This window comes from Callorhinus ursinus, unplaced genomic scaffold (assembly GCF_003265705.2).
Source record: "Callorhinus ursinus isolate GAN/ISIS: 27379988/994484 unplaced genomic scaffold, GSC_fseal_2.0 scaffold18, whole genome shotgun sequence".
Lineage (NCBI taxonomy): Eukaryota > Metazoa > Chordata > Mammalia > Carnivora > Otariidae > Callorhinus > Callorhinus ursinus.
Window position 1 is genome coordinate 24787767 of NW_027397080.1, and position 26286 is coordinate 24814052.

Here is a 26286-nt window from a genome sequence, read left to right on the forward strand (position 1 = left end):
GAAACCCTGATGTTTTAGACCAGAGGCTGACCAAGTACAACTCACAAATCAAATCCAGCCCATGGCTGATTTCCCTACAGCCCACGAGCGAAGAATGATTTTAACAATTTTTAACATTGATTCTGGGGCGGGGGGCGGAATCAAAAGAAGAATATTCCATGACACATGAAAACTAAATGAAATTGTGTTTCCATGTCCATAAATAAAGTTTCAGGGGAACACAAGGGTGCCTGTTCGCTACACACTGTCCATGGTGATCTTGCCCCCAGCCGCTGAGCTGCGTAGTTCCAGAGTCATCGCTCTCTTCACCATGCGTGGCCGCTCAGGGAGCAACAAATCACAGTGACACAGCTAAGGTGACAGTGTGCAGATCACCACAGGATATTCTTTTTGTTTTTTTAAACCGGTGCATTCCGATCATGTCAAAACATGGAAAAAAGTAGACTTTGAATGTTGCAGTTTTTTTTTTTATTATGGTAAAATACACCCCACAAAAATTTAACTCTCTTAACCCTTTTCAAAGTGTACGGTTCAGTGGCACTAAATACGTTCATACTGTTGTGCAACCACCTCCACCCATCTCTAGAACTTTCCATCTTGCAAAATGGAAGCTCTGCACCCATTAAACACTAACTCCCCATGCCCTCCTCCCCAAGCCCCTGGCACCCACCATTCTCCTTTCTGTCTCTATGGATTTGACTACTCTAGGGACCTTGTAGAAGTGGAATCATATGGTATTTGTCCTTCTGTGACTGGCTTATTTCACTTGAATGAATGTCCTCGAGGTCCATCCATGTTGTAGCAGATGTCGGAATTCCCTTCCTTTTCAAGGCTGAATAATATTCCGTCATATGTATTTACTACAATATGTTTATCCCTCCATCTGTTGATGGTCAGATGTCACACTTAAGGCACAGGGGAGTGCGTGTATTATTTTGTTATTGAATTTAGTGGCAAAGCGTTGTACTTATACAATGACGCTATATCTGTGCTAAGAGAAAACAATACGTATCTTGGTCCGAAGCACCTAAAATATCTACTAGCTGGCTGTCTATGAAAAAGGCTGGTCCACCCCCATTTGGGGTTTATCCTGGCTTCACAGCAGCCAGGGGGCTGGACTGCAAATCTGACTTCGCGGCATGCCACGTCGTCCCAACGTCAGATACGAGCTCAAATGCTCAACCCTTATCTGCAAATTCCTGCAGACTTCCCACAAATGCATTTGACCCCTTCCTCCTAATTGTGCCAACGCGAGGCCTGCACCTGGCCCAGAACCACCCCAGCCCCCACCCCCAAGCTGGCCTTGTCCTTTGTCACCCAAACATTCATTCTGTAAATATTTCCTGATTCCTCTTCTGTACCCAGCCCTTGGAAACTTGACACTCAAGGAGGGGGTTGATGCTTAAGCACCCAGCCTTGTCCCTGCCTTCACCACCCACATGCTTAGCATCTTCCTGAAATTAATCATAGAATCTGCAAATCACAGGATCTGAGAAGCAAAGGGCTCTTCAGCAGGGGTGAATTATAGAACCTCCGAGCTTGTAAGCTCTTGCTTTAGTAGAAGCTCAGATGGAAGAAACGCATGACCTTAGACCATTAAAATGTTAGGATTAGGGAATCTTCGGACACCACTTGTTCAAAGTAACAAACATGAAAATGGCAGACTCATTTAGCCCAGGTATGTGAGAACTGCAGACTTTTAGCACAGTGGAATATCAGAGTGTTCTGGGTGGAAGTGACCTCCTAGATGGTCAGGACCCACTTCTTACCTGGGACATGACTCCCTTCCCGACCCCAGCAACCTTCCTCCCTCTGCCTGATCTCAGTCCCAGGGTCTCACTGTCTGCTCACGCTGTGACCAGCCCCCACCACCCACCCTGCTTACCACCCACTCCTCCATCCTCTCTCTGAAAACACCCAGAGCTGCTCGAGTCTTCAAGCCTTGCTCACATGGTCTCCTCCACCTAGCTCCGTCTTCTCCTCTCTTCTCACCTCCCTACCCCTGCCTGTTGACAGGCCAGCCCCTTGTCAAGCCCCCCCCCCGAACATCACCTCTGTCAGGATGTACCCCTTCATTCCCCTGGGCAGAGGTCACAGCCCCCTCCATTCTCAGGTTCACCTCAAGCCTGAAAGTCACTTTAATTCTGAAAGCGTCAGTCTCAACAACTGCAAAATAGAATAGAATAAAAGTATTCCCTCTCGAAGGGTTGCTATGGGAACAAAATTAGAGAACACAGAAAACACTTAGCCCAGTGCCCCACACATGACATTAGCTGGTGATCTCAGGGGGCACTCTGGCTCCAGAGCCCCGCTGAGCACAGGAGGCACTCGGCCTCTGTGGGCGAATGCAGAACCAGTTGAACTCGGTGTTGAACCTGAGCCCAGGAAGAAGGGGAGTGTGCACCTGGCAGGGAGGTGCCCATCCAGGAAGACTCCCTGAGAGAAGATGGTCTGCCGCTGCCAGAAAGCATTTAGAGGATGGTGAAGGACGAGGGTCAAGTGTGGGTGAGGCCAGCACCTGATCTCACCCCGGCACTGGAGTAATGGGTCAGAGGGAGGGGCTGGGGTAGGAATGGGGGAGCCAATCGTCTAGACTGGTGAGATTTTAGCTGAGAAGTCACCCCAGGAACAAGGAGAGAGACAGTGCATTTATTGAGCCCTTACTGTGTGCCTGGTGCCATGCTGAGCACTTACCCTGGGCTGGTTTGTTCCTCACCAAGGCCCAGCATTGACATTTAACGGAGGAACCAGGTGGGCCTGGGTCCAAATCCCAGCTCTGCTGCTCCATGGCAGTGTGGTCTTGGGCAGGTCTCGTCCCCCCTCTGAGTCTCCGTCTCTTCACCTGTAACATAGGGATGTTAATATCAGGCTATACTAAATACATCGTCAGCATTTGACTATTTTTGACCTATAAAAATGGCAATTTCATAAGTCAATCAGAGAAAGACATGTATCATATAACCTCACTGATATGAGGAATTCTTAATCTCAGGAAACAAACTGAGGGTTGCTGGAGTGGTGGGGGGTGGGAGGTATGGGGTGGCTGGGTGATAGACATTGGGTATGGTATGTGCTATGGTGAGCGCTGTGAATTGTGCAAGACTCTTGAATCACAATCTGTACTTCTGAAACAAATAATGCAACATATGTTAAGAAAAAAGAAAAAGAAGAAGATAGCAGGAGGGGAAGAATGAAGGGGAGTAAGTCAGGGGGGGAGACGAACCAGGAGAGACGATGGACTCTGAAAAACAAACTGAGGGTTCTAGAGGGGAGGGGGGTGGGGGGATGGGTTAGCCTGGTGATGGGTATTGAGGAGGGCACGTTCTGCGTGGAGCACTGGGTGTTATGAGCAAACAATGAATCATGGAACACTACACCAAAACAAATTATGTAATATATGGTGATTAACATAACAATAAAAAAATTTTTAAAAAAGGCAATTTCACATGGTTTGTCCTAAAATCTAACCTGGCAGGTTACTGAGAGGATCAAATAAATTAACCCATCTAATCCCCTTGACCCAGTGTCTGGCACATAGTAAGTGTTAACTCATCTTATTTAATTGTCCTCTGTCTTCACGTAACAGATGAAAATACTGAAGCTCAGCGAGGTTAACTCGTCCAAGGCCATCCAGCTGGCAGGCAGCAGACGAAGATTCCAACCCAGAAGCAAGCGCAGGGTCCTGGGCTCCTCCTCCCTGGGGCAGAGCTTCCGCTGAGATGGGAGGGACAGGGAGACCCGCCTCGATGCGTGCAGCTCAGGCCTTCCTTCTCCACCGGCCAGCCAGATCCTGAGCGCTGGGGCCCACGTTACCCCAGCTCCATTAGCCAGCTACTGGATCCTCCACCCCCTTGCGCTCCCTGCTTGCAGGGGCCTGAATCACACCCCGTGGAGAGTAGCAGTGCCATCAGCCTGGCGGGCGCCCTGGGAGAGCACGTGCGTGGGCTTGGGATCAGGAGACCCCGGCAGGCAGTGGAGGGATGCGGGGTGCGTCCGCCCACAGCCAAACCTGCTACAAGCTTTACCACAGACTCACTTTCCTTTCCAGGCACAAAGACCAGCACTGCTGTGCGGGAGAGAGGGGGAGAGTTGAGTGTGTGCGTGTGCACATGGGGGAGGTACACCTGTGTGAGGCTGAGCGCATGCACATGTGCACATGGGGGGAGGTACGCACATGGGGGGCGGTACGCCTGTGTAAGGCTGAGCGCATGCACACGTGCGCATGGGGGGAGGTACGCCTGTGTGAGGCTGAGCGCATGCACACGTGCACATCGGGGGGCACGCTTGTGTGAGGATGAGCGAATGCACACGTGCGCATGGGGGGCACGCCTGTGTGAGGCTGAGCGCATGCACACGTGCGCATCGGGAGGCACGCCTGCGTGAGGATGATCCCATGCGTGAGCCCCGTGCACGAGAAGGGCGGCGGAGGTGCGCGTTCCGCCGGTGTGTCTGCGCGTGGCTGCGGAGGTGTGGAGGGCGCAGGGGCCATGACGTCCAGTTAGTAGAGCATCTGGAGCCCAGCTTCGGAGCAGAAGGCCTGGGTCTGAACCCCGCTCTGCTGTTTCTAGCCGTGTGAAATTGGGCAAGTTGCTGCCAAATAAATCCCGGCAACCCCAGACTTTGTAGGGAACGAAAGGTGTTATTCACACCGATTGTTGCGGGGGAGGAAGGGACGGTTTCAGCGGGCGGAGAGGGAGAGGGCTCTGGCAATAGGGAGAGCTCTGACCGTACATTCTGCAGGCATCTCAAGAGGCAGGCAAAAAAGGTCTTTTCTTTTATAGAAAGGAGTGAATGAGGCAAGAGGAGCCAGGTGTGGGGAAGTGGGAGGGAACATGGGTGATGGGGAGGTAGACTAGTTCTCCCCCACGGCAGTACTGTTTCTAGGGGGGGCTGTAGCTGGCCCATACTGAGGGTGGGCCAGATGCCCAGGGAGGAAGGAAAGTAGCTTGGTTAATAAGCACCTTGTTCTGACGGATCCATGGGGACAAGCAGTTCAGATAATCATTTATCCGGTAAAGAATGGAGTTTGGAAACCGGGGGACATAGGGAAACCGGGAGATATCTATGCGTCTTAACTAAGTTATGTGGCTAAGGGGGGGGGGTGTCTCTTAACCTTCACTGTTGTCAGGCTCACAGGGCTCAAATGAATTCACCACCGTCATCACTGAATCTCTGTGCCTCGGTTTCCCCTTCAGTAACGTGCGGGTAGTGGTAGTCCCTACCTCCTAAGCTTACTGAGAGCACTCTGTGAGTTCTAAGCTCTAAGCTAAAGAACTTAGAGCAGTGCCTGGCGTGAAGCAGGGCTCGATGCTTAATTTTGTTGCTGTGTGGGGACAAGGTCTCTGCTCATACCCTTCAGTAAATGGTTATTGATGAATTAGAGGTCCCTGAACGCCAGGAGCTCACTGCCAGGGATGGGGGCAGACTTCCCAGCCCCTCACTGCCCCTCAGGATGGGACATGCCCTCCAAGAGGGGGCTGGATCCCAGGAAGGCTCCTGGGGAGCTTACAGGGTGCATGGGATCAAAGCAGGATAAGCTCATGTGCGTGTCTGAGCACACACAAGTGCAGGTCTGGGCCTGAGTGTGAGGTTTGGCGTATCTGTGCACTCAGAGGCTGGTTCACGGGTGCAGAGGCTGAGGCTTCGACCCCTCCCTGGCTGGAGTGAGGGTGGTTCCATGCAGCCCAGCTCCACATGGGGACCCCAGGGACCCTCCTGGGAGCCTGCAAGGGCCTATGAGGGCAGGAAGGTCCCCACCAGGCCCAGGAGAGCACATTCCTGCAGGTCACATGTGGGACCCCTGCTCTCTTGGGTACACTCGGGGCACTGGGAAGGTAACAGGTGGGACTAGTGAGTGGCTCACTCAGCTTTGCCGTGGGTGGCCATGTACTGGCCTCGGATTGTTGGAGCAGGTGCAACATCAGGGCTCAGAGGCACCTCAGAGGCCCCTGGGCCAGGCTCCCCGACTGGTCCCGACCATGAGGAACAGCAGGAAATGCTGACCCCCAGCTCCAAATTCCGTCACAAGACACTAGAACAACACACTCAAAAAATTTGCCCAGGATAGGATGCCTAGGTGGCTCAGTCAATTAAGCACCTGCCTTTGGCTCAGATCATGATTCCAGGGTCCTGGAATCAAGCCCCTCATCGGGCTCCTTGCTCAGTGGGAAGCCTGCTTCTCCCTCTGCCTGCCACTCCCCCTGCTTGTGCTCACTCTCTCTCTCTCTCTCTGACAAATAAATAAACTCTTTAAAAAAAAATTGTCTAGGATGAACCCAGCCAGGCCCAGGTGGCCCCAAGAAGAAAACCTGGTGTTGAACTCAGCCCAGGCTCTATCTGATTGCTCAAGAGATCACCAAGGGCAACCTCCCAAAAAAAGGGATACCATGAGTCCAGTCCCGTGCTGGGCACCAGGAATACAGCAGTGAACAAGACAGAGAGACTGAACCTTCACAGGCTTACAGTGTTAGCTGTGGGGAGAAGGTGTAGGACAGGCACTTAGCACCACAAAGAAGTAGGGTAGGCTTGCTAGATGAACTACAGGGTGCCCAGGTAAATTTGAATTTTAGATAAACAACGAATAGTTTTCAATGCACCATGCAATGTTTGGAACCTGGGATCATTATCCATTGTTCATCTGGAATTCAAATTTAACTGGGTGTCTTGTGTTTTTATTTGCTTGCACAAGATATTTTCAGCTGGTGACAAATCATCTGAGAAAATAAGCGAGGGTGGGCGCCTGGGTGGCTCAGATGGTTAAGCGTCTGCCTTCGGCTCAGGTCATGATCCCAGGGTCCTGGGATCGAGTCCCGCATCGGGCTCTCTGCTCCTTGGGAGCCTGCTTCTCCCTTTGCTTCTCTCCCTCTCTCTCTCTCCCTCTGTCTCTCATGAATAAATAAATAAAATATTAAAAAAAAAAGAAAATAAGCGAGGGTGATCGGCATCATAGACCTGGATGGGGGTGGGGGGTTTTGGCCAGAGAAGCTGAGACCAGAATGAAGAGGAAGCCCCTCCCAGACTCCACCTCTGCCCCCTACCCGCACCCCGTTTCTTCAGCTGCATGCAGGTTTCTTAAGCTTCAACTTAAGACTTGAGTTGTCTATTCTTAAGTTGTCACTATAAACACCTTAGAATTTTCCCTAGGAACCAAACAAAAGCAGACAGATTCAGTTGGGTGTCATTTAAATATCTGTAACTGGGTGGCCCCAAAATGAAGTCCTTGAATGGGGTTCAAAATAGATTCAAGCAGTAAATCCAGTTGAACCAAAACCCAAACCCAAACACTTAACCTCAAATATGACTTGAGAAATAGGGAATCCACAGGAACCAGGCTACACAACCACTCCCTTTCAGGTGACGGGAAATCCTGTTCAAGTGACATACATAGGACTCATGTCCCATCAAGGTCATGGGCAAAAACCTACATCTAAACCTGCGGTTTCTGTGGATATTAAGAAATCTTAGAGGAGATAACCCCAAAATGGCTTGGGAAGTTCACCCCAACATTTGCTTGGAGTGGCAAAATCGTAACCTCCATGAACCCACTTTTCTTAAGCTTGATAAGAATCGAGTGCAAAGGTATTTAAGAGAAACATATAGCAGTTACATAGTGACATTAAAAAACAATGGGTGCGTGTTTAGAATTTTGAGTGTTTATAATATTTAAGAGAATATGCTCCATGGATGTAACAGATCAGCCTTAAGGTTCTAATTGAAAATGCACAAATGAATCATTGATTGATTTAGACTTAGGAATTTTAAATTGAAATCTAACCAAGTTTGTCAACAGCATCAGAGTAGTTTTGAGAATTTAAATTCACCATATTTATTAACATAAATTATTAGATTTCTAAGAACTATTTAAGTGCTTGAGAAAGTTTTGTTTGTCATTAAGGCAAGTGAAGTATTTTAAACAGAAATTGAATATATTAAATTTATATATTCCATTTAAAGTGTTTACACATGTTTAACCAAGATCGTAAACAAACATTCATCATTTTTAAATGATAATTTTTAAAACTTATTTTAAAAGTTGCTCTATCCATGGAAGACTCAAACACTGAAGTGGGGTTATTGAATTTATAACTGTAAGAAATTGAATGTTAATTTTGGAAAACCAAAGGAGACTGAATAATCTTCTCTAGGCAGAAAAGCCACCTCAAGGGCACCAAGAACCCACAGTGACACTCAGGTAGCATTAGCTGTGGAAATGAAAACCAGGTCACCCGCTCCCGCTTCCCCAGTGACTTTAGGGTCCACCAACTGTGGAGGTGGACTAGCATCCTCGGGCAAGGTCCAGGTCTCTGGACGGCTCCTGTCACTTGGCTTCAGCCCTCATGGCTAGTGGCCGTTTCCAGAACTTGGCCCCATTTTCTGAGCACCTAGTATGTGCCAGGGGCTTTAATGTGCTTTATTTCATTTCATCCTTGTAACAATCATCTGGAGAAGATACTTTTTATCACCTACATTTCACGGATGGGAGAATGGAAAGGTAAAGACGTTGAGAGATAAAGGTGGCGCTCAGATTTAAATCCAGGCCCACCCAACTCCTTGCTGCTGGCTGTGTCTTGCTAGGTCTCAAGCCCACCCCTAAAGAGTGGAATGCATCCAATTCACTCACTCCGAGCCGAGCCGGAGGAGGGGGCCCTTCTTTCTTCCGTTTGTGATCGCTGAGAAGCTGAGGGTTTCTGTACCGGTGGCGCCCCCTGCTGGAAGATGGACATATGGCACAGCCGAGCCCCACCGCACAGAAAGCTCACCTGAGGTTTCCGCCCCTGGGAGGGACAGAAAGGGCTCCAGGCTCCAAGATTTCTAGGACCTGCCTGTCCCCAGAAAGTTCTTTAACCTTCACTCCACCTCTGTCTAAACTCAGTCCCACTGAGTCCCAGATGAGCCCTCATCACGTGTCAGCTCTAGCATGGCCTCTCACCTGCTCTTAGGAGGCCCTCCTGCCCACCCTCACCAGCAACCAGAGATCCTACCTTCCATGGCTCCCTAGTGCCCAAAGAATCCAGCCAGAAGTCTCTCTGGCCTGGCACTCAAAGCCTCCATGGCCCGGCCCCAGACTTTTCTTGGCCCTGTCCCCCAAACCTCTCCCCACCATGTACCCTCACTCCCTGAGTTTCCACGCTCACCTTCCTTGGCCATGCCCTGTCTCCTGCCAGCAATGCTGTCGTCAAACTCCCACTCATCCCTCAAAGGTGAATTCCAGAGCCACCTCTTCCAGAAAGCCTTCCCTTCTTTCCTTAGCTTGACTTAATTTTCCCTCCTCTGTGAAGCAGAGGTTGCGTATCCCAGCCCGCCTTCCAAGAGCTCCTGTATCTCTTCACCTGGCAGAAGGGTCTCTCTGCCGCAGACCACAGGCCAGGAGTGCTAAGGAATCACCCCGCCCCCACCCAGGTGCAGCCCTCCACCACTGATTCAGTTGGAGGATGAACACCCCGGCTCCATCACCCCTCTTGGGGACAACTCTGAGTTCATGCTCCATGCTGCCTCCCAGAGACCCCCCAAACTGCAGTTGCCTACAGCGGTAAATTTGGCACTACTCTCCCTGTTGACTCCCTAACCTCTCCTGCCTCAATTCCTCACTCGCCTACTGGTGCTTCCTGGGACGGCCTCTCAAATAAACAACTTGCCCTGAATTTCTATGGCAGGATCTGCTTCCAGGGAATCCACCCCAGGCCTGTGCATTTCCTCCACGGTACTAAGCTGATGCCTTTGCTGGAGCACTGGTCAGCAGAGGCCTTGCGTGATGCCCACTAAAACAAGCAAGATGAATGGAGCACTTTCGACGTGCCTGGTCCTTTTTATGTCTTCTCTCGTTTCCACCTCACAACAACCTGGGAAGTGGGTGCCATGGTTACCCTCATTTCACGGTTGAGAAAACCAAGACTCGTGTAAAACGATTTGTCCAAGGTCTCCTAGGCCAACAAGTGGCGGGGCTGGGATTTAAATCCAGGCGGACCGATTCTAGAGATGGAGAATTTAACCACTTGTGGGATGTAGCAGGAATAATCACAGCGCCTGCCTCCGGGTAGTTGTGAATGCCCGAGAAGTAGTCTTATAAAAAGGGTTGTGGGGGGGGGGGGTGCTTGTGTCACCCCTGCTAGATTGCTAGGATGGACTGTGGCTATGGACTCATGCCCCTCCCCCTGCCCAGTTCAGTGATGATGCATGCTCAGGGATGATTTATTAAGTGCTTATTAGAATGAATCAACAGCCCAGGCTCACAGGACCAAGGCGGTAAGACAACAGGACAGGCACAAAGGATGAGGCTCAGAGCACTTGGCCGACTGTGTGACCTTGGGCAGGTCGCTGTGCCTCTCTGGGCTTCACTCCCCCTTCTCTGGGCTGCTGTTGTCCCTCTCTCCAGGGAGAGGGTCCCACTCCAAGGGACCTGTCCCTGACCTCACACAAATGGAGTCCCTAAGCCTTGACTCCAGCCATCCGGTGGGAGGAGAAGTTACCAAAAGCTAAAGGAAGGCGCTAAGACAAAGAAAGGCACCTTCCTTCCTTGATCTGGCTGGTACCATGCCTCACGTGAGAAAAACCTCCCTCCTCCCTGCTTCTAAGATGGGGATCTGGCGCCACCTAGTGGTCATCCCTTCCTCCTCCGCCACCTTGTCCTTTCCGTATCTCTTGCTGGGGAGCCCCCTGATGCCTTTTGGGAATTCCAAGGCATTCCACTCTCTTCCCCAAATATTTACTATGTCTGGGCAGGAAGGCTCAACCCGGAAGAGGCAGGCATGAGCAAGGGGGCCACAGCTGCTGCCTAACCGTTTAGAAGAGGCTAGACCAGCACTTCCAACAGAAGTATGCAAGCCGCAAATGCACATCTCATATGCAAAGTAAAACTTTCCCATAGCAACATTGTAAAAATCAAAACAAATAGGTGCAAATCATTTTAATAACATATTTTATTTAATCCAATATATACAAAATATCATTTGCACTTGTAGTCAATTTTTTAAATTACCTTTTTTTGCATACGAAGTCTCCAAAATCGGTGTGTATTTTACACTCACCATACATCTCAATTCAGACTAGCCCCAGTTCAAATGCTCAGTGGCCAGTGGCTGCCTACCACACTGCACACAGTGCAACCAATGGACTGAGTCCGTTTACTCTGGCCTCTTGGCAACTTTTCAGAGATTTGGCCCTTTACGTACATTTTCTTTAGGATTTACCTTTGCAGCTTTGATTTCAGGGTGTGGAGGGGTTCATCCAAGTTCTGTCCTCCCACTGAGCTGGGTTTGAATCTTAATGACTGGGGATAAGATGCTGTGCAAGTCATTTTACCCTTTGAAATGTAAAATGAGGGTAATAAAAGTACTTACCTCTGAGGTTGCAGCAAGGATAACTGGCTGGAAATCAATGCCCCATAGTTGGTGACCTAAAGCACCAAAGCCTTAGCCCACTTTTTGGCACTTGTGACGGTTAATTTTATGTGTCCATTTGGCTAGGCTGTGGTGCCCAGTTGTTTAGTCAAACACCAGACTAGATGTTGCTGTGAAGGTATTCTTTTTAGATGTGGTTAACATTTCAATCAGCAGACTTTGAGAAAAGCAGATCACCTCCACACTGCAGGTGGGCCTCATTCAATCAGTTGAAGATCTTAAGACACAGGTTTCTCAGAAGTAAATCCGCTTCAAGATTGCAACATAGAAATTCTGCCTGGGTTTCCATCCTGCAGATTTCGGACTCAAGACAGCAACATCAAGTCTTCCTGAATTTCCAGCTAGCCTGCGGTCCTGCTCTACAAATTTCAGAATTGCCAGCCCCAATAATAGCATGAAGCAAACCCTTAAAATAAGTATCTCTCAGGGCGCCTGGGTAGGTCAGCTGGTTAGGTGTCTGACTCTTGGTTTTGACTGAGGTCATGATCTCAGGGTCATGAGATCGAGCCCCACATCAGGCTCTGAGCTCAGTGGGGAGTCTGCTTAAGATTCTCTCTCTCAGGGCACCTGGGTGGCTCAGTCAGTAAGCATCTGCCTTCAACTCAGGTCATGATCTCAAGGTCCTGGGATCGAGCCCCACATCGGGCTCCCTGCTCCGTGGGAAGCCTGCTTCTCCCTCTCCCACTCCCCCTGCTTGTGTTCCCTCTCTCGCTGTGTCTCTCTCTGTCAAATAAATAAATAAAATCTTTTAAAAAAAGATTCTCTCTCTCCCTGTCCCTCTCCCCCCAAAAAACAATCAAACCATCTCTCCCTCTCCCTCTCCACACACACACACACACACACACACACACACCTCCATGGGTGATAGTAGCCCTGGAAAGCTTTCAAGGGTGAGTGCAGAGCAGGACGCACCTCTGTCACTCTGCATACCTATGGTATTAAAGGTGAAATGACTGCTTTGTTCAAGCCACTTTATAAATGTAACAATGTAACATCCCAGCCCTTCCCTTCCCCTAAGTAGAATGGCTTACAGGACTGAGGGCTGAGGCAGAAGTGGAATTAAGGCCCCATCCCTCCTTCACTGACTGGCCAGAGACCCCTTCCAAGTAGGGTGGGCTTTCCTGGGGAAAAGGGGATGTGAGGGAACAAGGAAAGACCCAGGGTGTGGGGAGCTGCTCTTGAGGGCGGGGTGGGGGAGGTCCCTGGGCACAGAGGAGCTGCCTTGGGGATGGATGCCCCATCATCTCCCCACCCTGGCCTCCTATCAGAATTCCCGTCAAAGTCAGCTCCACGTGGCCGTCGGAGTGGTTTTCCTAAAGCACCCATCATGACATTTGCCATGTTTCAAGGTCCTTGCAAGGCTTTCCTGTGACCTTAAGATAAAGCCAAATGTCCTTCCTATGACTTACAAGGCACTGTGTGACCTGGTCGTGGCCTGGCCAGCCCCTGCCCTACTCAAACCTTGGCCAGATGGAACTCACTAGACCCCAGTATGTGTGCTTGCCTCTGTCTGGGACACTCCTTATCTCCTCCTCCGCTGCAGCACACCCTTCAAGTCTCACCTGGGCTAATGGCTCCCTCCCCTCATCTACAAGGCAGCCTTGCACTCCTCCTCTGGGTCCCCAAGCCCTGGCTTAGTGACCTCTCCAGAACTTCTGTAGAGAAGGGCCTTAGACTCAGGCATGTGCTTGGGTGGCTTTAGGGGGCCTAATGGTGATGTACAGGAGCAAATTTTGCCATCCCAAAATATGCCTTTTTGGCATATTGCTTATTTTAAACTGGTTATTTTTAAGAACCTGCAGACACAAGAGAAGTTCTGAAAACCACTAGAAGTTACCATTTTGTAAGAGACATTTGATGTGTATAAGGGAAACTCCATTTGTAAGAGTGTCTCCCTCTCTGTACCAGGAAGAGGGGGATGACTCTAAATCTCTAGAAACGCTATCAGTGGAAAAGGCTTGGACTTAAATCTGCCACAACCTGACCCTTGTTGACTGTGCTTTTCCTGGTCACCTCCCATAACTGACTCCCTACCCCAACACCTTCTTTTGTCTTTAATTGGAGATGGTATCTAAGGTGATGACTTCAGCCACTTCAGGAGCTATTCCGTTTCCCTGGGTCTCCCCCATGTACAGAGAAGGTATACATGCTATTAAACACTGTTTGATTTTCTCTTGTTAATCTGTCTCATGTCAGTTTGATCCTTCGACCAGCTAGAAGAAATCCCCCCTCCCACCCAGCAGTGATCAAGGGCTGATCACAGAGGACTGCTCCTGCCCTACCCTTCCCAAGAATGGCCACAGCTACCTGTTTTTACATCTCACACCACCTGGTGCCTGGTACAGCCTGGCACACAGTGACACTCGCTAAAGATCACCACTCCCTGCTCTGCATTCTTCCATTTGCTGTCTGGCTGGGTGACCTCTCTCCAATCTCTTCCCCTCTGGGAGTCTCCTCGGTTAATCAGAGCCTTGCTTTCATCCACAAACTCTGAAGTTCTGGACAACATAAAGGGGGATGATGATATCACCCTAGGAATGCATGTTCGTGATAAATTGCAGAGGATTTTTGAAGTGTTATAGAACAGCATGTACAGTCCAAAATGTGCATCTAGAAAATAATTACCATCTATTGGACTTAGTCGGAGCTGGGCTCTGATGCATTAAGAATGTCACTGTGTGTACCACCTCATTAATCCTTACCACCTTGCCGGCTGGATACCGCCAGCAGGCCCTGTAAGGAAGAAGCAGCTAAGGTCCAGAGCAGCCCCCTAGCTAGCGAGGGGCAGAACTGGACTTGACCCCAGCTTTGCCAAGTCCAAAGGCCATGCATGCTCTTCACTGCCTGGCCAGTTGGTACCTCTGTGCAAATTGGGAATAATAATAGCTCCCACCTCATAGGGTTGTTGGAGGATTAAATGAGCTAAGAGGTGCAAAGCCCTGAGGGTGGCTCCTGGCAGAGCCTAAGGGCTCAGCCAGCACCGTCACCCACAGCCGCACCAGACTGCCTCCAGGCGGGCCCTGCAAGATCATACTCAGAAAGAGTTAACGGTGGTGTCTCTCTGGTCCTGAGGTCCTGGGTGATCATTTTCTTTTTTCTTTTTCTGTACTAATCAGGTATTCGTTGTATATTTCTTTCTTTTTAAATTCTTGCATGAATGATGCCCTCAGTGAGCTGTCACTCTTCTTAAAGCAGGCCCATGAGATGTCTGAGTCACCTCCCCAAGGCCTGGCACAGGGAGACCCCCAGGGAAAGGGTCATAGCATGGAACAGCTCAGAGGAGCCCTCCCGGCCCAGGCCCTCCAGCCACACGCTTGGCAGGAGCTGGAGCTGGGGGTGTGGAGTGCGGATCAGTACCAGGAACTGGCCCAAGCTAAGCCTCTTCTTTGTTGGCATTCCCCAAAAGGCACAATGAGATGCCTTGTGGCTCTTCCGGGCCCCAGGGGAGCGGTGGGAGCAGCCGTGATGCGTGAGACCTCCGGCCCTGAATCCACCAACAGCTGTGACCACTTCAGCTATTTTAAACCCTTGGGCACTGGGAGGCTCCCCGCACACCGAACAGGCGCTGTGACCCAACACCCATTGCAGGCCTTGAGCCAGGGGCAGGAACCTGAATGTGGGTCCACTGGGTCCAGGTTGGATTTTTTAAGGAGAGGGAGTTTCATCTCTTGAGTGCTTGCTTTGTACCAGGCACTGTGTTAAGTGTTTTCCACACGTTGTCTCATTTAATGCCATCCTCACCTCTATGCTGAGACATCCATCAGTCATTCACAGATGACAAAAACGAGGTGCCAAAGGGCAGGGCGAATTGCCCAGGGCTCCACAACGGCAGTCTCCACAAAGGAACTAGAACTTGGGTTTCTTCATCTACCAGTTAAGAGACAGTGTTCCTTCTCCGCCCTTACCTGCCCGCCCCCCACCTTGCCCGTTCCCCTACGGGCCACGAAATTTCCTACCCTGGCCCCGCCACTCTCCGGAGCTGGGAGACTGAGGGCAAATTCCTTAACCTTTGTGCGGCTCGCTTTCTTCATCTGGAAAGTGGCAGGGTTATTGGGAGGGGCACAGTGATCCAACCCTAATACATGAAAAGCGCCGCTGGACCCGTGCCCGGCGCACAAGAAGAACGCATTCAGGGCCCGCTCACTCCTTCTCTCCGGGCAATCACCGCCCCTTGCCTGACGTTGTCACTATTCTGCTCCCCATCGTGACCTGCCAGGCCCCAGGGTGGGGGTGCAGCGTTCCTCCCCCCAACTCCAGGGCCCTGGCTCCCCCATGGGTGAGATGAGGGTACCATGCTTTGTGACCCCAAGAAGGGGGGGACCTCTGGCATATGCCCAGTATCTGCCCCATAGTAGGGGCTCAAAAGTAATTCCAGTGGAGGGGTGCCCAGACAAGAGCCCACCTGGGGGGACTCCCAGATGCACAATCTTTCTCCTCTTTGGCAGGTAGCTGCCCTTGAGCTGTCTCCTGAGTCTCACTCCTGTCAAAAGTTACCAGGGTCTCCCTGGCTCTGTGAGCCTCTGGGGGCAGATGCCCCCCCCCCAGCCCAACTCAGACCTTTCCCTTTGTCCACCCACATTCCTCCCAAATCCTGGCTACCCACGAGCCACCGGGCTCATCACCATCTCCTAATTTGGGCCGCCTCAAAAAGGCCGCTGGGGTCAGAGGCTGGGTGTACCTCAGCTCTGGGCGCTTGTGAGCCTCCATCCTCTCATTCAGGTGCACCCCCTCCCAGGGCTCCCATTCTCCCAGCAACACTACTCCCTTCTCAAACATGTACCCCCTCCAGCCTGCCCCCTCCTTCTTGTAACCTCTGTCCACTCGGGCCCCTTCTCGCTGAAGAAGCCACCCCGGGGCTCCCACTGCACACCCAGCCAGCAATGCCTTGGCTTGGCATTCTGACCCTGTAGGCTGCTGGGTTCCCCTGCCAACCGCTCCCCATTCTCCCCGATCGGTGGGGGTGGAGGGGATGTCAGCTTGTGTTCGGCTCCCTGGCTTCGCTCCCAGGACTCCCTCTCCTCCCTTCCCCTTAGTTTGCAAACGCCTCCTTTAGAAAGGCTCAGGCCCGGACCCCAAGCTGGGCTAGTGCGCCCACTTCTTCTGGGCTGCCACCACTCCCTGTTCTCGCCCCTATGACGGCTCCACAGCTGCTTTATCTGCCCTGAAAAGCTGGGGGCGCCCGGAGGGGGAGGCTGGCCCTGCGTCCTGGCACCGGGTAGCTGGGAGCCCACTGAGAGTACGCTGAGTGAGTGAACCAAGCGTGGAAAGGAGGAAATTGGCAACCGCTGACTTCACCCGGATTACAGGCCGGGGGTTGGGGAAGGGCGGAGGTGCGCGGGCGATGGGGGGGGGCGGGGGGGGAGTTGCGAGAAGTGTGGGGGCGTGGCCACGCTTGACGGACGGGCCCCCCGCCCCCTGCGAGAGGAGGCCGACCGGCCGCCCCGCCCACCGGCCGCAGATAAAGCAGAGCGCCGGGCCGCGGCGCAGGCAGCGGGAGTGGGCTCACCTGCCGCAGGTGCCCCGGGGCGGACCCGACCTGGACGAGCGAGGAGCGGCACTGCGGGAAGATGCTGCGCGAGCGGACCGTGCGGCTGCAGTACGGGAGCCGCGTCGAGGCGGTGTACGTGCTGGGCACTTACCTCTGGACCGATGTCTACAGGTGAGTGGGGCCACCGCGACGGCCTGAGACCCTCCCCCCCGACCCCAGAAATCCCGAGACCCTCCTCGGATGTGGGGACGCGACGGCCTTCCTCCAGCGCGAGTTGCTCCTCGTCCTGAGGCCCTTGCATCCAGAAATCCTAAGAAACTCGCTCAGAAGCCTGACTGTCCTCAAACTGACAACCTCCCGGAAATCTTGAGACCCTCTCCCACCCCGACCCAGACCCAGCTCCCTCGTCACCCCTTTCCCAGAGCCCCTCCCCTGGACCCCAGTCTTCCCAGGGTCTGACCCTCTGCAGCCCCTCTCCCAGGACAACCTGGGAGAACCCTAGTCTTTCCCCTTGCTCTCCCCTCAGCACCTCCCTCCCCCCCCCCAGGCTCTCCCCTTCCTCTCAGAACCTTCTGACTCACCACCCACCTCAGATCAGCTGAGCTTCCTCCAGGATCTGCTGGGGGAGGGGGGGTGAGGGGGGGGGGCGTGGGGCCGGGCCAGAGGGGAGCTGCCTTGGGGTGGAATCTGGCCCTGGGGGTTACTCAGGCTCCAATTTCACCCTGTGGGGGCTGCTGGTGGTTGCCTGTCCCCAGGCACTGGCTGTGAGCTCCATGTCCCTGAATGCCTTCCCCTGACTTCACCCTGGGGTTGGGGAGGACTTGGTTCTGCCAGGCTGGAGGGTGCAGGGGCAGGGTGTTTGGCAGAAGAGCGTCCCTGACGGCACCCTGTTCCCTCCCCCTCTCCTCTGGCCCACAAATTTGGGTGGGGTGCAGGATTTCTGAGACAGCAGGGCATAGGGTGGGGAAATTGAGGTCATGCCCCTCCCCACTGCCCCCAGCCCCCAGGAAGCAGGCAAGTCCAAAGGTCCACCTCCTGTATTCTGTGGGGCATCCTTGCGAAGGTGTGGCCGGTGTGCATTAAGGGGTGGAAAGGGTCCCGGCAGGGTCATTCCATGAGCATTCTATCAAAGCAGCACTCTATTCCAAGCATGCAAAATGTTTCCCCCTAGCTAGATGGGACGGGTCAGCGCTGACAGGAGGGAGCATGCAGGACTCCAAGGTGGGACCCCACGCTGATAACCTCAGGCAGGTCCCCTAACCTCTCTGTGCCTTGAGCTGAGCTGGAGGTGCCAATGTGCCTTATTGCTCCCAGATCATTTTGTCCTCCAGAGCACCCCGCCTCCCCCAGACCCTCACCAAATCCCATCCCTGTGTCTTCCCACACACCCTCCCCAGCCCATCTTCTCGGTCACCTCCGGTGGCCCTGGCAGCCCTGCCCAGCCAGTCCCCTGCCACCTCTTCAGCAGGCACCAGCCATGCTGATACCATTAGGGCCCCAGCCTCCTTCTGTGAGGACAAGGGTCCCGTCACCATGCAGACCAGGGACCCTCTCCGCTCATCTGCCCCTGGCCTCAGTTGTCCGCACGGACACCTCAAGGGTGGTTTCTGAGGGTCATAACACAGCAGGGGACTGTGGGCCCGGCCTCAGTGGCCTGGAAGAGCTCCCCTCTTTTCCCCACCCCTGATCCTAAACCGGGCACTGCCAGGGAGCGGGCCAGGAGCCAGTGCACTGAGGTCTCTAAGCCTCAGCTGTCCCTATACCCGCCTGTTTGTTCACTGGGGCACTTTTGCTGCAGCCTGAAAGGCTGGCATGGTGCCTCTGGTGGGGGGATGGGGAAAAGAGGGGGGCCATGCTCGGGCCTCCTGCCCTGCCCCGTCCTGGAAGAGAGAGGCCCAGCCCCAGCGGGGGCAGTGCATGGGGCAGGGGTGGACTCCTCCTCCTCCCTCTGGCAGGGGGCAGAGGTGTGATGATCCCCTGTGTCCTTTCTCAAGAAAGCCACCACTGCCACGATGACCCCCGTCTCCCAGCTGCACTTCACTCAAGACCCCATTACCCCCAAGAGTAGAACCCCAAGAGTCTACACCAGCGCTGTCCAGCAGAAATAGCATGCCAGCTACAGAGAGTGGCAGGTGTACATTTAATTTCCAACAGCCACATTTTTTAGGATTCAAATAAAGAGGTGAAATTAATTTTCATAATATATTTTATTTAACCCAAGAGATCTAAAATACTAGTACTCCCATATCTAATCAATACAAAAATGATTAAGGAGATAGTTTACATTGTCTTTTTTCATACTAAGTCTTTGAAATCCAACGTGTATCTTATACGTAGGGCTCGTCTCAGTACAGACTCACTGAATTTCAGGTGCTCAATATCCACAGGTAGCTGGTTGTCCCTGTACTGAATAGCACACGCAGTGGTTCTGACCCTCGGCTCTAGTGCATATGGAGCCGGATAATCGTTTGCTGTGGGAGGCTGTTCTGTGCGTTGTAGAACGTTTAGTGGCATCCCTGGCTTCTTAACCCCTAGATGCCCGTAGTAACCCCCCTGCCACTGTGACAACCCAAAATGTCTCCAGATAATGCCAGCAGTCCCCTAGCAGGAGGATAAAAACACCTCTAGTTGAGAACCACTGGTCTAGTGGAAGGAAACCTCTTCTAGAACAAAGGAGATGGGGCTATTACTGCTCTTGTCACTCCTAGTATCCAGAGTGGTAAGAGCTAGTGTCAGTATGAATAATAGCAGGGATATTAGTGAGCACTTGGAAACCTAATGCATTCTCTTGTATCTTCCTCACCACAGACCTTGGGGGTCATGCTGAGATCATCCCATTTTGTAGACGAGGAAGCAGGGCTCAGAGAAGTGAGGCCAGTTGCCCGATGTCACACAGGATTCAGGTCCAGGTCTGTCTGACTCAGAACCCATGCTCTTAATCTCCACTCTCTTCTGTGTGACTTGAAAACTAGCAAGTTGAACTGGGTGACCCTCTCAGCCTGGGTCTCTTCCACCCTCCATTACCCCCAAACACTTCACCCACCCCCTTTCGGAGTCCTTCTGGACTCAGACACAGGTTCTGACTCTAGACCCCACATGATGCCCCCCCCCTACCCAGGGTCTCCAAGGAGACATCAAGGGGCAAGGCCTGGTGGACCCTGGGCCCAGTTAGTAAGGGAGTATGTTTGGACCCCTCACTTCCTGAGTGACAAAAGTGAATGAACAAGTCTCAACACCCACCCCCTTTCCCAAGGGCTTGGGCCCCCTTTCCTGAGATGCACGCGCTGCCCCCCTTCCCTGCAGACACACAGTCGGGGCTTCCCCTGTGGGTGAGGGGGTCACTCAGGGATTCCTCAGCAGACCCTATGGTTGACCCACCCTTGGGGGTGACGCCCTGACCCAGACACATTCTGAGTGCTGGTTTCCAGCGAGCTATAAGTAAGTAAATGCACAGAAAAAAAGGAAGAAGGGATTTTTTTTTCCCCCTAGAGATTTACTTTGCAGCAGTTGTTAAAGGTACTTCCTGTTTCCTTCTCTCAGTCCCAAGCATCTTCTCTTAGATCTGGCACATGTATGCCTTGCCCACACCATCTCCCCGACAGTCCCTTTACCCGGCAGCTGCTTCCTCGCTGGGGCTGACCCGGGTCCCCATCTGCTTTGGGCTTAAACCTGGAGAGGGCACAGAGCGAGTGGCCTCTCCATGTTGGTTTCAAACTCCCTACTCATTTTGGTTTCTCTGCGGAAACACCCCCAGAGCCGGGAAGGATGAGAGAAAGGGCAACCTTGGAGTCAAGTAACGGGGTGATCACACTGTGCCTGACTGTGTGGGCACACAAACCGGGCTGTGTAGACAGCTTCTCCTCTCCCTCCCTTGGTTTATGCATCTGTCCAGGGGAGTGAGAGACATCCCCTTCTCTCTGGGGAAGAAACGTCAGGATCCGTTTCCTAAAGTCTGCAGGAGCTTCAGGGCACAGATGACCTTAACAATGGTCTCTTGCCTCTGCAGAGCACTCTCCTAATTACATTTGACCTCAGGATGAGGTGGGAGGTAGGAGCGATCCCCCACCCCCTCCCCTGGGATACCCCAAGGCAGAGGCTGGCCGGTCATTTTTCCTGACGGTGTCTTGCCCATCACTCTCTAGCAGAAGATAGGCAGAGGGTACTGGGGCAGGAGAAGCAGGCACAGTAAAATGCTGGGAAAACAGGGAAGGGCACAGAGATGTACCCCACCTTGGGGAAGAGCCTGGAGAATCAAAATTCACCATCTCACTCCCTCGACCCTTAGACTTCCTCCCCATTGCTCAGTTGGTGTGAGTGTTTTAGAAAGTATCCTTAGGACAAAGGCCAAGGAGGGGGGTGGTCTGTGATCCAGTTAGAAGCATTAGAGAAGTGGGGTGCCATGGTCTCCCCGTCCCTGAGAGATCCAGGCCCTGCCTCACTGATCCCATCTCCTGCCGACTACCCTGCACACACTCCACTCTGGCCACGTTGGTTTTGTGGATGCTATTAGCTCTTGACCACACCAAGCTCATTCGTGCCACAGGACCTTTGTACGTGCTATTCCCTCTGCCTGGAGTACTATTCCCCAGACCTCTGCAAGCCTGACATTTCATCCATCAAGGCTTACTCAGACGTCACCTCCTCTGAGCAGCGTTCTTCACTACCCTCGTTTCGTGGTACCCCACCTCAAGCCCCAGGCACTCTCCACCTCTGTACCATTTTTCCTCTTTTATCCACCTCTTTCTCCTCTCTTTGTCCAATTCGCTCGTTCTCAAACTGTGATCCCTGGACCAGCAGCGGTAACAACAGCAGCTGGCAACTTGTTAGAAACGCAGTTTCCAGGTTACACATTCGTGATGTTAAGACCGTGCCTGTGTCGCCAGGCCTTGGTCCTTCCCCAGGTCTGGTTTTATAAACACTGGTGACCAACCATGTCTGGTTTACATCGTGCGTCTTCTGTGGGAAGTGCCTATGATTCTGGGTATCTGATCAACCTCAAGAAATGATAGCACATTTGGTGTCATAACTTTTGGGAAGATAACCCTTGTTAATTTGCCATTAGATGAATTCTAAAACTAAGAAAAGAAAGAAGTATAGTTTCTTTCCACAATGTAATATGTACAGCAAGTCATCACGTTGGGCACTTTATATATGATTATATCTGTCGATTGTTCCCCCGCCAATTTGGGGGAGAAAAAGAAATATAAACCATGTTTCTCAGGCTCCACCCCAGATCAGCTAAGTCAGAGATGGGATGGTCCAACAGTCTGTATTTTAACAGGCCCTTCAGATAATGCTGACACACATTCCAAATTTAAGATCCGCTGGTCTAGTTAATGCTTGCTGTCCTTCAGAGTATAGGGTTAGACCCCAGCTCCAATGCCCCTTCCTCCAGGAAGCCCTCCTTGACCTGCAGACCAGGGCTTCATGGCACCCTATGCTTCTATGTTAAAGCCATTCTCATCGCCAAAGCCACATCATCAGCTGTGTAACCCACTGAAAGTCTTCCTCTTCCATGAGAACGTGTGCCCCATGGGCCCAGGGAACATGTTCTCTCTTTTGCTGATCTACCCCTAGCACCTAGAACTTCCTGGCACATAGTAAGTCCTCGGTCAATATGTGTTGAGGGCATGAGTGACCACATAAGCAAGCCCTGCTCTTCCAGCCCTTCCTTCAGCAAACACTTTGAGCTACTATGAGCCTGGACTGGGCCAGGGGCTGAAACAGAAAGAAGAGACAAACCCCACCTTCAAGGAGCTACAAGGGAAAAAGACACGGATGGAGACAAATGTATTGAGTCGGGTCTTTAGCGAGGGATGGTCAGTTGCCCGGCAGAGAAGTCAGGGAAAGGAAAGGTAGAAGGAACTGCATTTGCAAAGTGCCACAGTGAGCTGGGATAGTGCAGGCCTGAGAGGCTGGAGAGTCAAGCTGAGACCCAGGGGCTGAATGTCACTGGTTGGGTCCCAACTTTTATCGTATCGGCTGGCACTCAGGAGCCACTGAATATTTTCAAGCAAGCAAGTAACCTGATGTCTTTTTTTTTAATCCCTCTGCTAATACAGTTTGGGAAGCCAAGAAGGGTTGGTTCAGTCATTCATTTATTCCCAAAGTATATATGGAGCGTGGCCCTGTCCTGGGCGCTGCAGTGCGATGGTCGGTGGGGCAGATGTCCCGGGGACTGGCAGCCTGTCCTGGGCTCGCTATCTTTAGCCTCCATCCCACAAGCAGGAGGTCATGGCCACCACCAGTACCCCCACTCTCTCCCTCGACACCATCCTGAGCCCCTCCCTGCAGCCTCCAGGGACAGTCAAGTTGTCCCCAGCCCCTGGGTCTCAGGTTTCTGGGGGATGAGTTCTGCAAGGTTCTTCCCGGGCACGGAGGCAAAGCCAGCAGGATCCGCAGGGGACAATGGGTGCCTTTGTTGCTTCTGCCAGGGCCGCTCCAAGAATAGCTGTTTGCTCAGCTCAGAGCAGGGCTGGTGCTGGGGTAGGAGGGTGTGGGGCCCTGGAGCTCCAGTGCGGGCAGGGCGTTAAGCCCCTGAGCCTCTGGGGCCTCCTCCACTTTCTCCCTGGCCCAGAGGAACGAAGGTGGCAGGAGACATCGCTTAGAGCAACTATTGTCAGAGTCGGGTCCTAAAACTCATCCTGCCCCGTGAGTTTGTAAAGCATTCTTTTTCCTAAATAGAACTGAATGCAGAAACCCAATATGTAAAACCAGGTGAAATCTCAGTGGCTCTGCTTAAAGGAGAGTGGGGACCCAGCCAAGTGATCCCCAGCTTTTCCATGCCTCCCTCCTTACCTCTTTGTCCAGGGCTTGCCCCCTCTGCGCTGCCCGGATGGCAGCCACCACCCCTACCCAGTGCCACACACCACACTCCCATGTCACACTTGGTGAAACAGAGGGAAAGTGCCTTGCCCGAGACCATCCAGCAAGTTGATGGTCAAGGCTGGGACTTACACTAGAGGTGTATTTCCCTGACCCGAGCCCACCCACCATTGCTCAGACTAACCATATTCCACGTGTAGTGCTAATAACTTAACATTTTTCTTTACATCAACTCACATTTTATTACTTTGGGTTTTTTTTAAGATTTTATTTATTTATTTGAGACCGCACAAGAGAGAGCAGAGAGCACAAGCAGGGAGGGCAGGGGGCAGAGGGAGAGGGAGAAGCAGACTCCCTGCTGAGGGACTCGATCCCAGGACCCTGAGATCATGACCTGACCTGAAGGTGGATGTTTAACCGACTGAGCCACCCAGGCGCCCCTATTACTTTGTTTTAAATGGAGATCTTATGGGGTGTCTGGCTGGCTCAGTTGGCAGAGCGTATGACTCTCGATCTCAAGGTCATGAGTTTAAGCCCCACATTGGGCATGGAGCCTGCTTTACAAAATAAATAAATGGAGATCTTATATTATTACCATAAGTAGCAATCAGTGGCCATAAAAAGATAACACGTTTAATAAATACATAAACCTTCTTTTCGATTGTGCATCCCTGTGCCACCTGGCAGCATCTGACACACGCACCCTCTGGGCAATGCCACCAGGCACTCTAAGCATCTTCCCTCTGTCCCGCTCGGCTCCACCCTCTTTGCTGGGGTGTGTGCAGTGTGCCCAGCCCTATGCTGGACTCTGAAAGAGGAGGGATGGAAGAGACCAGACCTGCCCTCAGGGGCTCGCAATCCAGAGGAGGACAGGTACCCCACGGCAACACCCTGAGATGAAGGGCTGCCCCTGCCCGGGGAGGGACGAGGGGCAGAGCCTGTGGGGCAGCGGGGATGGGCGGGTGTCTTCCAGGTCAGCAGATGGACACTCAAGTCTCCCTCAGCGACTCAGTGGCAAAATTGGACCCAAACCCACATCTTATGCGAAAGTACCCCCAATCCAGGGTTTTTGCTGAGACTCCGCTTCCCCTACTGATGGGTGTGGACAGATGGCAGCAGACCATTGCCAACGAGTGTCCAGCCTCCGATCAGCCCAGTGACCCCGTGAGGGGCTAGGGAATTTAGAAGGGGGCAGATGGACAAGAAACAGGGTGGCTCCGGAGCTTTTTTTTTCAAGCTCTTCTCCCAGGCCCGGGTGCGGACTGCCAGGCCCTTGCCCACACTCTCCCGCAGTGGCCTCCAGACCAGTGGTCTTTACCAGCAGCCCCTGCAGTCGGTGGCCTGGGTCCTCAGAGAGACCCTGCAGGACTCACACTCATGGCCTTAGCCACCCCGGGGCTCTCACCAGCAGGCCACACTGCTGAATGTCTAGACCAGTGGTCCTCAGAGTGTAGGCCTGGGCCAGCATCACCAACCGTTCCTGGAGATGGGGTCCTCACTGCAGACCTATCGGATCTGAAACTCTGAGGAGGGGTCCAGCAATGGGCGTGTGGACAAGACTTCCAAGTAATGCTGCTGAGCTCTGAGAACCACTGGTGGAAACCTCTCATCCAACCTGACCTCTGCCCTGCCAGCCAGACTCTCCAGGGAAAGGATCTACAGATCTCTAGCCTTAACAAAACAAAAAACAAAAACCCAGAGATGTAGACTGCACCCCTGGCTGATTCTGACGCCCAACCATAGCGGAAAACTATTCTGGAACCCAGGAGCGCCAGGCCCTCAGAATAGCTGATGCGGTTTTGAGGCAGATGCTTGTACCTATAACTTAATCCCATGAGGATCCCACCTAAATCCCTCTGAGCCCTCTTCAGCCTCTGGAAACCTTCAGACCGGGGACTGGATTTAGCAAAACTGTCTGCCCTGAGCACCTTCCTCCCCCAGTCTCCCCATCCTTCCTATCACCTCCCCTTAAACCAGTGTCTTAAACCAGTAACAAAACACCGTGGGCTGGGTGGCTTAAACAAAGAAATGAATTTCTCACAGTCCTGGAGGGCTGGAAGTCTGAGATCAGGGGCCAGTGTGGTCGAGTTGGAGTGGGAGCTCTTCCTGGCCCACAGGCGACCACTTTCTCACTATGAGCTCATACGGCCTTCCTCGGAGTGCAGGAGAGAAAGATCTCTCTCCCCCTTCTTACAAGACGACCAGTCCTATTGGATCAGACTTCATGCTCATGACTTCATTTAATTCTATCTTCTGAAAGCCCTCTCTTCAAATGCAATCATGTCGGGCAGGGGTCAGGGCTTCGGCATATGAATTTGGGGGCACACAGACATGCATATAGCAACCAGATCAAATCAGTCTGTTTCCTGCCCTGAAATCTTCATGGCTTTTCAAGAATTCCGAAAGCACTAGGGCGCCTGGGTGGCTCAGCTGGTTAAGCATCAGCCTTCGGCTCAGGTCACGATCCCGGGATCCTGGGATTGAGCCCCGCCTCTGCCTGCTGCTCCCCCTGCTTGTACTTGCTCTCTCTCTGACAAATAAAAAAAAAAAAAAAAAAAAAAGAATTCCAAAGGTATC

The 26286-nt window shown here is 52.4% G+C and overlaps 1 protein-coding gene and 1 non-coding gene across 3 annotated transcripts in view; both read left to right on the forward strand.

The window, feature by feature from the left end:
- Positions 1-16867: 16867 nt before the first annotated feature.
- Positions 16868-26286, forward strand: part of PADI2 (peptidyl arginine deiminase 2) — a 41597-nt gene continuing 32178 nt past the window's right edge. Inside the window, exon 1 of one of the 2 annotated variants that reach the window (XM_025856452.2) lies at positions 16868-17055. In XM_025856452.2, coding sequence (XP_025712237.1) covers positions 16964-17055 — 92 coding nt within the window. In that variant the 5' untranslated portion in view covers positions 16868-16963. The remainder of the gene's footprint in view (positions 17056-26286) is intronic. The other variant, XM_025856453.2, reaches the window with a different exon arrangement.
- On the forward strand, positions 21682-21814 carry LOC112812431 (small nucleolar RNA SNORA72). Its single transcript, XR_003205286.1, has one exon. It is a non-coding gene; the product is annotated as a small nucleolar RNA SNORA72 (small nucleolar RNA).